This window comes from Panthera onca, chromosome B2, assembly GCF_046562875.1.
Source record: "Panthera onca isolate mPanOnc1 chromosome B2, mPanOnc1 haplotype 2, whole genome shotgun sequence".
NCBI classification, from domain to species: Eukaryota; Metazoa; Chordata; class Mammalia; order Carnivora; family Felidae; genus Panthera; species Panthera onca.
The window spans coordinates 71,742,810-71,755,505 of NC_138343.1; the positions used below are offsets into that span (position 1 = coordinate 71,742,810).

General features: G+C 42.6%; 1 protein-coding gene across 3 annotated transcripts in view; it reads left to right on the top strand.

The window, feature by feature from the left end:
- Positions 1 to 235: 235 nt before the first annotated feature.
- Positions 236 to 12,696, top strand: part of BCKDHB (branched chain keto acid dehydrogenase E1 subunit beta) — a 210,958-nt gene continuing 198,497 nt past the window's right edge. For 2 of the 3 annotated variants that reach the window (XM_060616022.3, XM_060616021.3), the window contains exon 1: positions 237 to 491. In XM_060616022.3, coding sequence (XP_060472005.1) covers positions 296 to 491 — 196 coding nt within the window. In that variant the 5' untranslated portion in view covers positions 237 to 295. Of the gene's footprint in view, positions 492 to 12,696 lie in introns of all 3 variants that reach the window. The other variant, XR_009605079.2, reaches the window with a different exon arrangement.

Below are 12,696 nucleotides of genomic sequence, written 5' to 3' on the forward strand. Positions count from 1 at the left end.
TCCGCGTCCCGAGCCCACGCAGCGACTTTGAAAAGACTCCACCTTCAGGAACAATTTCATTGGAGCTCACCTGCCCGCTCGACCCCACCCCGTTTCCTCTGCCGCATGCGCACTACAGGCAAACGCCTGTGGCCTCCTCTCGTCACCTTCCCCACCCCCGAATTCCGAACTCGGATTGGTCTAGTCCATGGGTCCGCCCCTTAGACTCAACCAATGCAGAAGTCGCCTCGGTGCTCCGCCCTCCCTGCCGGCAGTGTGCGGCCGCGTAGCTCGCAACCCTGGGCTGCAAGTGGGGATGGCGGCGTTTGCGGCGACTGCGGGGAGGCTGTTGGGGCTGCGTGCGGCTGGGACAGAGGGACGGTTGCTTCGGCTGCGAGGCGCGGGGCTGCAGCGGGCCTTGTTGCAGCCCGCCTCGGCCACTGGAGATGCGGCACAGAGGCGGCAGGTGGCTCACTTCACTTTCCAGCCCGACCCGGAGCCTCAGGAGTATGGTGAGCTAGGGGCTGCCCTGTCTGCTCCTGGTGCAACCCAGACTCCCAGGCCTGTGGGCGCCTCGCCAGGAGTGCCATCCTGCTCGTGTCGGCGGCGGCCGGCAGGCTGATCTCCTTGCATCTTGGTGTAATTCCTTCCCTGCTTTCTGGAGCCTCCCTACTATAGGGTTTGATTGTAGTTTCCACCTCGCTCTATTTTTGTGACTGAGCAACCCACGAGAGGCAGCCCCTCAGAACCCTCGAGTTGGGTGAGAGGGCATGCCGCGGTCTGGAGAGGTCGAGGGTGGAGGGATGGTGCCCAGGGAACCCCTCCTTTTCTCATTTCTCCATCCTCGCTTTCTCAGCCGTGGCCCTAGGTGTTGTCTGTTTGTCCGGAGCTGGGCCATTAACTACAGGTAGCGGTATTTAAAAGAGAAATTTTTTTTCTTCTTTTTAAAATTTTCTTTCATTACTTTTCTTTTTTTTTTTTTTTTTTTTTTTTGCTTTGGCAGAGAAGAGGAAACGGAAGGATTAAGTAATTGAATTGATTTTTCCCAAGGTCTTAAAACAGGTTGTTCTTAGACATGGGAAAGAACCCAGGTTTTCCATTTGAGTCTAGCAATGAGCCTGTGCTGGACTAGGCTGCCATTTAGCCAAGGAGCAGGTAATTGGTGAAGGTGACCGGAAGAGGAGGCCACTAACACTCTCATTGGTAGGAAGGGCGCTAGCAAACTCTTCACAGTATGACAATTGCATGACTTTTACCATTTCTTCTGCAAGTTTTATGTGATCTCTGAAAGATCGAGTGTCTATTATCAGAACATTGGGAACACTTACCTTTTCTTTGTCTGATAACTTCTCACATGCTAGAGTGATATTTTTGGAAGGGTGTCTGTACTTGTGAATAATAAGTGTGAACATATATTGAGTGCTTACTGTAGGCAGGTACTATGCTGAAAAATTTACATTTGTTATTTCATTTGATGCTTAGCACAACTTTTAAAAGTGAGTAATGTTAACGGAGGTCTTGACATAGTTTGTCCAAGGTTACACAGATAAGTTAGTGATAGCTTCTGCTTTGGATTTTAGTTATTCAGATTCTAGAGCTTCCATTCTAAACAATGGGCTATAATGCATGTAGAAATAATTTACTAAGAGGTGTCACACTTTTGTGAAACAGTAGATACCATGGTGAGTAGCAAGTTTTTCTCACCAACAAGATGAACCTTGAATTCTGTCTTCAAAGCAAAGAAACTTTAGCCCAATACTTAAGGAATAGAATACAGTTCTTCTTCATCCCCCACCCGCCTTCCACAACTGTGAAATTACTAAAGTCCAGGTAGAATGATAATCATGTTTATATGTTCTTATTATAAAAACAATAAACACATGTTACATTAATTTGGATAATAGAAAAAAGCAAGAAAAAGTAATCTCACCACCCACTACTATTTGTAAATACTGCTAACATTTTGGTGTGTATCCTTCCAGGTATTTCCTTTCAGTTTAGTAGAATTAAATTTTCCTGTAATTGTAGTTGTTTTTTTTTTCAATATATGAAGTTTATTGTCAAATTGGTTTCCATACAACACCCGGTGCTCATCCCAAAATGTGCCCTCCTCAATACCCATCACCCACCCTCCCCTCCCTCCCACCCCCCATCAACCCTCAGTTTGTTCTCAGTTTTTAAGAGTCTCTTATGCTTTGGCTCTCTTCCACTCTAACCTCTTTTTGTAATTGTAGTTTTTTTTTTTTTTTTTTTTTTTTTAATGTTTATTTTTGAGACAGAGAGAGACAGAGCATGAATGGGGGAGGGGCAGAGAGAGAGGGAGACACAGAATCGGAAGCAGGCTCCAGGCTCTGAGCCATCAGCCCAGAGCCCGACGCGGGGCTCGAACTCACGGACCGCGAGATCGTGACCTGAGCTGAAGTCGGACGCTCAACCGACTGAGCCACCCAGGCGCCCCATGTAATTGTAGTTTTAATACAGATACAATCTGCATTCTTTAGTCAGAGGTATTTTCCCGTATTATTGCATAATTTTCATAACCTTCTTTAGAAGACAGTGTGTTCCGTGGAGTAGAAACACTGTAGTCCAGTGGTTGAAATCTTGGCCCTGGAATCAGATTGTTTTAGGATTGGTTTTGGCCCTGCTACCTATGCCTTTGGACTACTCACTTACCCTCTATAAGCCTCAGTTTCTTTGTAAGTGAGGAGTTACTAATAATACGTACTTCACAGGTTGCTATGAGGAGTAAAGGCAATTTTGCACAATGTATACAAACCCAGTTTTGTCTGCTAAGAAACACTCATTAAGTGGAAACTTTTAATAATTACCATTATGCTTTTGTTTTACACTTTTGCAGTGTTATAAACAATGCGGATAGAAACGTTTGTGGATAGAAACGTTTCATGTATCTTTTGTGTATCTGAGATTATTTCTTTAGGATAAATTCTAGGGATGAAATTTCTGACTCAAAGACATGAACAGTTTAATGGATTTTTAATGCAGAGTTCAAATTATCAGTTTATATTTCCATGTGTGTATAGGAGGGTGAATATTGGGTGCCATGATAAAATCATGATTGTGCTGTGATACTGTGATTTATAATAAGAAATACATATTGGTCTTTGTCCCCTTTTCCTGGCACAGAGCTCCTGAAACCTTTGAAATTTCTTTTGATGAGAGTAATAAAGATGTCTTGTTATGCTGATGGTAACTTTTTTGGAAGCTCCTTGTTCATCTAAGGGTGGGAGCTGGTCACTAGAGGAGTCAGTTGTGAGATTAGAGGGTTGGGACTTTCAGTTCTGGAGGTTCTGGAGGTTGAATGCATTTGATCAATCATGCCTATGTAATGAGGCATCCTGTGGAAACCAAAAAGGATGGGATTTAGAGAGCTTTTGGGTTGGTGAATAGGTATTGGGTGAATAGAGGATTGGGGATAGTGGCATGCTCAGAAAACGTGGGAGCTCCATACCTTGCCCTATGCATCTCTTACACCAGGCTGCTCCTGAGTTACATCCTTTTATATTAAGCCAGTAATCTAGTAAGTAAAATATTTCTCTGAGTTCTGTGAGCCATTCTAGCAAGTTAATTGAACCCAAAGAGAGGGCTGTTGGGACCTCCAGTCAGAAGCACAGGTGATGACCTGGATTTGCAGCTGGCCTCTGAACTGGGAGGTAGGCACAGTCTTACAGGGACTGAGCCCTTAATGTGTGGGATCCGATGGTAGCTCCAGGTCAATAGTGTCAGAATTGAGGTGAGTTGTAGGAGACTCAGCTGGTGTTGCAGAATTGCTTGGCTGTGTGTTAACACACACACACACACACACACACACACACACACACACACACACACAGGAATTGGTATCAGAATTGTGTGTGTGCACACATGCTTGGATATTATGTGCTCACAGCATTTTGTTTTAATATATATTTGTTTTATTTCTATTAAGGAATAGTTACCAGATATTTGTTTGCTATATTTCTTTTTTCTTATGAATTGGATGTTCCTTGTTTTTGCACATTGAAAAATTTGTATGCATGATAATCTTTTTCTATCAATACTGATCCTATGTACCATTATTGAACAACTGCTATATTCCACATGTGTGGTGGACATCAGTCTATAACCCTCACAGTAACCTTGTGACCTAGAGAGTATTATGCTCATTTTGTAGATGGGAAAATTGAAGCTCAGAGATGTTAGTGGTCTGCCCAAGTCTGAGTAGTGGCAGGGCCAGAATTTGAACCCAAATATGTCTACCTTTAAAGTCTCCCACACTACTTTTGTGTTAATGTTTTGTATATTAAAGATATTAATGAAGATAATAACTCTTTGTCTTTCGTGGATGCTGCAAATAGATTTATTTTTAAAATTTTGGTTACTTTGACACATGATAAAGACTGCTTAAATAGAGTGATGGGCAAGGTTGACTCTGAGGAGGTGACATTTAAACTTCACTGTGAGGAATGACAAAGGAACTACCTCCACAAAGACCAGGGTAGAACAGTCTTTTCCTGAAAGAAATAAGGACAAAGAATGATGAAATCCCTGAGGTGAGGTAAGCATGTTCACTGGTGACCAGGGAAAGCCATCACCGTTGGGGAGATAGGCAGTTCTCAGAAAGATAGGCAGTTGTTCAAGGGTAATGAAGAGTCCTCTTTGTGAGAATGAAGGTCTTCTTTCCAGTATTAGAATTTGTAGAGAAGGGAACAACACAAGTAAAGAGAGGCTAGAAAGCCTAGGGTTTTATGAGGAATGAGAAGTAGTGATTTTATCTAGAGGAAAAAGGGGAGGGGTAGAAATAAGTTTGGAAAGCCAGAAAAAAGGTTGGGGGGGGGGCGTGGAGAAAAGATTGAATGTGGCTAATGTAGCTGACACTGTGCCGAGTGCATTACACGCAGGTTCAGATTTTATTCTGTGGGCTGTGGAGGGCCGTTGGTTGTTTATAGGCAAGAGAGTGACTTGACGTGTGCTTGAATGAGATTCTTGGGAGAGTTTATAGAAATGATTAGGAAAGTAAGGAGGCAGAGATCAGTTAGAGGGATGTTGTACTGTCCATGAGAGAGGATGTAATTGTTTAAACTTGGGGACTGCCAATGGGAATAGTTGTGTTTTCGAAGGAATTGGCTGCATTTGGTGCTGTTTTGCCCGTGGGGGCTAAGAGAAAGGGGTATCAAAGATGACTTTGCCATTTCTAGCCCGGGAGGCTGAAAGGATGGTAGAGTAGTGGTATCACTCAAACAAATGAGGGATACTGGGGGAGAGGAGAGTGGTTTTGAAGAGAGGATGACTTAGGTTTGGATATGTTGATTGGATGTCTTAGTCCTTTTGGGCTGCTGTAACAAAATACCATAGGCTGGTGGCTTGTAAACAGCAGTAATTTATTTTTCACAGTTCTAGAGGCTGGGAAGTCCAAGGTCAAGGCATTGACAGATTCTATGTCTGGTGAGGCCCCGCTTTCTGGTTCTCAGTCAGCTGTCTCATCACTGTGACATTGTATATAATGGAAAGAGTGAGGGAGCTCTGTGGGGTCTCTTTCTAAGGGCACAAATCCCTTTCAGCAGGGCTCCACCTTCATGACCTATTCATCACCCAAAGCACCCCCCCAAGTACCATTATATTGGGGATGAAGTTTCAACATACGAATTTGGGAGGGGAACACAAACATTTATTCTATAGCATTAGCAGTGTTGGCAGAATATAGCATCCTGAGGTCGGCTAGTCTGAGTGCTAGTCTGGCACCAAAACAACCATGTCAAAAGTTGGGATCTTTGAGACTAGATAATTCTCTTCACATCTCTTTTCCCAGTCTTATCAGAATTGCCCCCAACTGTGTCCTTCCTTTTTTCTCTTCCTACTGTGTTTCCTTATTCTTTATCATTGCTCATCCAGACTTCTCCACGGCACCCCACCAAATGATAATAATGATGACAGAAGACACTTTTATAAGAGGTCACCTGGTACCAAGCACTATTCTGAGTGCCTTTCATGTAGCAATTCGTTTAATCCTCATATAACAGTGCTGTGTTGGGGCGCCTGGGTGGCGCAGTCGGTTGAGCGTCCGACTTCAGCCAGGTCACGATCTCGCGGTCCGTGAGTTCGAGCCCCGCGTTGGGCTCTGGGCTGATGTCTCGGAGCCTGGAGCCTGTTTCCGATTCTGTGTCTCCCTCTCTCTCTCTGCCCCTCCCCCGTTCATGCTCTGTCTCTCTCTGTCCCAAAAATAAATAAAAAACGTTGAAAAAAAAAAATTAAAAAAAAAAAAAAAAAAAAAACAGTGCTGTGGCAGGTATCCTATTATCAACCATATTTTACAATGAAGAAACTTAGATACAAAGAGGCTAAACTTCTACTTTTTGACACTTGGGTGATGGGTATTAAGAAGGGCACTGGTTGTGATGAGCACTGGGTGTTTTATGGGAGTGATAAATCACGTGAAGCGAATATGACACTGTATGTTAACTCACTGGAATTTAAATATAAACTTGGAGAAAAAACCCCAAACTTCCCCAAGTGACACTATCTGTACGAGGTGAAGCCAGGCTTCATTTTTAAGTAGTGTGCTCAGTTTGCTCTAAGAGGCCATGCCCCTGAGCTCTCAACCACACTGTCTTTTGCATTATTCGTACAGTTTCTTCACACCACACTTTGCCCGCTCTTAACCCTACCTCAAACCTGGCTTTCCCCAAATTTGTTGCATCTTTTGTGTCTCATTTGAACAGAGACTCCTGTCCTCCTTTATTACTGTTATTTACCCACCTTCAAGTTTCTTTACTTATGGTCCAGGAACTTGCTTATTAGTTTCTCACCTCATCCCCGCACCTTTTTTTCATTTCCAGTGTCCAACACATTGATTCAGTAATTCTATACACTACTCAGTGTTCACCCAGATAAGTAAGATCACCATCTGTCAGCATACACCATTATTACAGTATTATTGACTGTATTTCCTCTGCTCTATTTTTCATCCCATTCGTACTCCATTTTTGCTATCATTTGGGAAATTGCAACTTTCTGGAGGCACTATTGCACGGAAGCTGAGAGCTGGGGTTCTTAAGTCAAACATGCCTAAATTTGAGCCCCACTTTACAACTTAGCATTGTAAGATTGGCCGGGTTTATTAGTCTTCGTAAGCTTTCTTTTCTTCATCTGTTCTGCCTCAGAGCATCGCTGGGGGGACCCAGCGAGGTAAGTCATGTAATTATTGGTGCCTGGTACGGGTTGTGCTAGATTCGGTCTCCCGATTCTAGAGTAGATGCTCTTAAATATTTGACCTTTGATAGTAATCATCTCGCTGAATTCCCACACTGGCCCTAGACATTAGATATTATTCCTGTTTTATGGAGTAGGCAATGGAGTGTCAGTGGTTAAGTAACTTTCCCAATGGCCTCACAGATTCCAGGCCAGGCGTGCATGATTATGCCAGTGTGTGTGCTGCCTTCATTGCTCTGTGTTGCTCCCCAAGAACACATCGGGGCCTCTCCCTGCCCCTGATTTTGGACATTGTGTGCATGCGTGTAGGTTTCTGTATTCATTCTGTGCATTTTAGTTTTCTTCTGGCTGCCAAACTTTGTGCTAGGTGCTTAGCACAAAACACAAATGTGGATATGCACCTGTCCTCATGGAATTTAAGTCTAGTGGGGGAGATGGACGAAAAATAGCAAGTAAATGCATACTTAAATCAATCCCAATTGCAATGAATGCCCTGTAAGACATGTTCAGGTGCTGGGAAAGAGAATAATAGAGACCTAACAAGGCCCCTAAGAAGAGGTTAGTATTTGACCACCCTCTAAGCGATCAGGAAAGAGTATCCAAGGAGGTGTGAAGGAGGTGCGAGGCAGAGGACCCAACGTGCGTGAAGGTTCTGACGTAGCAGGGAGCTTGCTGTGGTGGAGCTGAGAGAAGACTCAGGTGGTGAGCCTTGGGGACAGTGGTGCAAAATAGGGCTTTTGAAGTGAACAAGGATGAGATCAAGCAGGGCTTTGTGGATGTGATGAGGAGTAGGGCTTTATTCCAGGTGCAGTCAGAGAACTTGGAAGAATTTTGAGCAGAGGAGTAACATATGCCATGCATTGCTTTTTAGGACTTCTTATAGCAGCTCTTTGATGAATGAGGGATGAAGGAGTAGAAGTGAGGAGGTGGTACTCTGGTCTGAATATATCATTTCCCCATTACTATGTTGAAGCCCTAATCCCCAGTGTGATTGTATTTGGAGATGGGGTCCTTGGGAAGTAATTAGGTCATGAGGGTGGAGGCTTCGTTAATGGGATTAGAACCCTTATAAGAAAAGACACAAGAGAGATTATCTCTCTACCTTGTGAGGATACAGCAAGAAGATGGCCTTCTGCAAACTAGAAAGAGGGTTTTCATCAGGAACTCACCTTGATTTTGGATTTGGCAACCCCCCAAACAGTGAGAGATAAGTTTCTGTCGTTTAAGCCACTCAATCTGTGTGGTATTTTGTTACAGAGGCCAGAGCTGACTAAGGCCGTTAGGAGATGTTTTTCAGAAACAGGAAAGACATGGTGAGTTCTGGAATTAGGACATGGTTGGTAGTACTAGACTTTAAGCTATATGTTGGAAGTAATATATTTGGAAGCTGGATTGGATGGATTGAATATACAAAATGAATAAAAGGAAGACATTCAAGGATGCTTCCTCAATTTCTGGCCTGGATGCTTGGGTGGAGGATAGTGCTGTTCGCTGAGAAGCAGAAGACTGGTTTTGGGAGCAGACATCAAGCCTTCGGTTGTGTGCTTACTGAGTTAGAAAAGCCTGACACCCGAGTGGGGAATTGGTGATGGTTGGATATAAATCAGGAACTCAGAGGAGGAGTCTGGATTAGAGATACTCATTTGGGAGTGACCAGCATACAGAAGAGTTTAAAAAGCATTTAGAGACTGAGGAGAGAAGTGTCCAGCTAAAGGGAGGGAAACAACTGTAGTTTGTTATACCATGACATGAGTTACCAGGTGCCCTGAGATGGGGACCCAGGGCTCCTAGCCATAGTTTCTTCAACTTTAAGGCTTTCTTAGGTCCTCCCAATGTTGGCCTTAGGTGGCAGCCCCCTCCCCCTTTACTGGCACCTTAAAAAGGCATTTGTGTTTATAGATCCTTCATTTATATTTTAATATAAAAGATCCTGTCCCTCATATTTGAATGCTCCATGAAACTTACTTTATGGGTTAGAGTTTGGGAAACCCCATAGTAGGGATTAGAGTGGGTTAGAGGTACATTTCTGGCACATAGAAAGGGATTCCTGAAGAACAGGCATCTGGAGGGGTGGAAGAAGTTCTGTTGGATGAAAATAGGTAGTTTCTTAGGCATCTTGCCATTTTACAGTGTGGTTAATGCCAGATTATGCCACTAAAATCATCCATCATGCTTCAACAAGCAAATACTGATGGTCGTGTTTGTGTTAGGCACTAAATGCTGAGGTTTCTAAGGAATATGACATGAAAATGCTGTAATACACATCAAGGACTAGGCAGCTCCGAGGAGGGCCAGTGCTGAATGTGCTGGCAGAAACTTCGGTTTCTGAAAGTAGACCCTAACTTTCCGTATCATAGCTGTGTATTTTTTAAAAATGTTTACTCTGAGAGAGAGAGAGAGAGAGAGAGAGAGAGAGAGAACATGAGTCGGGGGAGGGGGAGGGACAGAGAGAGAGGGAGAGAGAATCCCAAGCAGGCTCTGTGCTTACAGTGCAGAGCCCAACGGGGGCTCAGTCCCACCAACCACAATGACCTGAGCTGAAATCAAGAGTCAGGTGCTTAACCGACTGAGCCACCCAGGTGCCCCCATAGCTGTGTATTTTTATTTGTTCAGGATCTAACTACAAACATACTTACTGTTAAACATGCCCTGCTGTTGACCTGATTTATTTCTAGAGACTGCTCCTTGGGCACTCATTTGCCATTTTTGTCTTACATGCTCTAGCTGTGTGGAAGGCTTCTGTCTTCAATGCTACTGCATACTGAGTAGTTAGTCAGAATAACTGAAGATGCCATAGCAGTATCACTTCTGCCTCATTCCCCTGCTCCTGCAGTCTGACTTTGAATTGTAACACTGGTAGATGTTTTATCCTACTGTATTTCTTTCTCTTTAAGCAGTCCATTAGCAATATGCTTTGTAGATTTTATCTTTATTGAACCAGCCTCATATGTTCATTTGTGCGGTCATTCCACAAATATTTATTGAGCACCTGCTACATGTCAGACATTGTTATGAGCACTAAGCATATACCTCTGATCAAAAACAGATAGGAATCCCTGACCTCTTAGGGCTCATGTTCTATTGTGTTCCTATTGTGTTCTGACCCTGCATTACCTGCCACTTTATCTTTGCAGCAGTGGTGATGGCCTATTTTTTCACATGCTCTACTTAGGATAATTTCGAGTGAGTAGCTTACTTCTAGCCATAAAGCTGTCTTACCAGTGGGTGCCCATTAGCTTGTATCCTTGACTAGGGAAGTTGAACTGCTATGTATATTTTTGTTTTGTTATAACTTTTTATCTGGGAAAGAAGAGATGTCAGTCTGGTTTAGTAGCTTTTTATTAATATTGGTAATTGCATGATTGGGCAGCAGTGTTGAATAATTTTTAAGCGCTCATAGTTACATGTGCTACAGGCACATACTTTGTCATGAGGAACCATAGGCATATCTTACCATGGTCTTTAATGTAACCTGTAGGAGAATAAGTAATTCTAAGGGAAATAATTATTTGAAATGATCTTACCTGTGAATAATTTGTGATTTCTTCCTGACCCATTCACAGACCATACTGCCACCTTAAAAATAGTTGGGAGTAGATGTTACTATATTAAAATTATTTAAATCTTTTAAAAGCATCTGGTAGAATAGCAGTTAATCCAACCCCCTAAAATTTTGAATCTATTTGAAAAATATTCAGGAGTAGAAGTTTTTGTGCTTACATGGAAATAAAACCTTTAAATACTCTTATACATTGTTTTCATACAAGATGAGTCAATTCTTGGTGGTAGTTAAGCAATACTTTCCAGATTTACTTGGTGTGTTTTTTTATTGTTAAAGTCTTTGCTTTCTTTGTACCTAAAACTTGTCAAATAGCGATGAAATAAGATGTCTCGGAGGCATTCAGGATTAATTCAGATGGTTAGCATACTTGAAATAAATATCACCTTAGGTGTTTAGGCATTTTTATCCTCCTTAGCTCCTTAGCTGTGAAAATCATAATAGACAAAAAAAAAAAAAATCTGACTTTAGGAAATGTATGAAATGGGAGAAGGAATGGGAATATCATGGCAGTCAGAAAAAAAGTTTTCCCTAAACCATTATCACCTGATGCTGGGTACCAATAAACACTATTAAAGAGTTTTTAGTGAATGGAGAAGGATTAAAGGCAAGCATCTATTTAAATGATATAGCCTTAGCCTGAAGAAAAATAAATTTTGAAGTTATCACAGACATGTGGTTTGATTATGTATCCTTTGGTATAGATGGCATAACAGTACTGTACTTTCTTGAATGAATTCCCATTATCCCCACCAAATATAAGAGTAGAAACAGGACTTTATTCTTGGCACAGATGGCAGCAGGGCATTTTTGAGTGGATATTGCCAAGACTTGAAGCCTGGGCATTCAGCAGTGCGGAAGGGTCAGAGCAGTTAAGAGAAGGTTGAGCGTCAGTGGATATTGGGAGATGGAAGATGTCATAGATCAGAGCCTGCTGTGGATCCAGGCTGGGCTTGGGACAAAGATGAGTCTTCAAGAAAAGGGTGAGTGACCAGCATGTGTCATGGCCAGAGCTAGTGCTGTTGTGACCCACATTGTGAATTAGATCTTGGCTTTTGGGACACAACAAGTTACCAAGGAGTACAGAGGTTAGATGGGACAGTAGTCAGGGTAATTAGCGGTATTCAAGGGATTTGCTACCAGCATGGCTAGCTATGGGTTAATGTGAAGATGGCCTGTGGATCAGAGAAGATTCAGGCAGAAGCCTGTCTCCATCCTGAAGAGACTTTGGGAGAGGAGCTGACCTAAAGTTCTGGGATGTCTGTAGGTCCTGGGCAGCACCAAGACTTAAATCTCTAAAGTATGATGTTTCTGAGTTCCAACATTTGGAACTTTATTAAACAAAGTTTTCTACCATTCAGAATAATGCCAAAGTCAAGATGAAGGGCATGGAAAAAGTCCAGATTCTAATAATAAATAACTCATATTTGTTCAGCACTTACTGTGTTTGGGCACTGTTCTAACTTTACATGTATTGTTACATTTAACCATCCTATCTGTCTATTTAGGGAACTAGAAGTTGGCTTGCAGAGAGTCTACTTGAGCAGTGAGACAGTAGGAAGGACCAAGTCTGGTGTGTTGAGGCATGGGATTATAGTATTCTCTAAACACCAGCCTTCCTCATTGTTTTATGGCCCATGACCATTTGCTGTTACTGGCATATTTAACACGTGCCTTGAGTCACGTGTATTTGTCAGGGATATATATATATATATATATATATATATATATATATATATATATACACACACACACACACACACACACACACACACACTTATGTAATGTTTATATACTTTTGAGAGAGAGTGAGAGAGAGAGAGAGAGAGAGAGAGAGTGTGAGTTGGGGAGAGGCAGAGAGAGAAGGAGACACAGAACCCGAAGCAGGCTCCAGGCTTTGAGCGGTCAGCACAGAGCCCAGTGCAGGGTTTGAACCCACGAACCTTGAGATC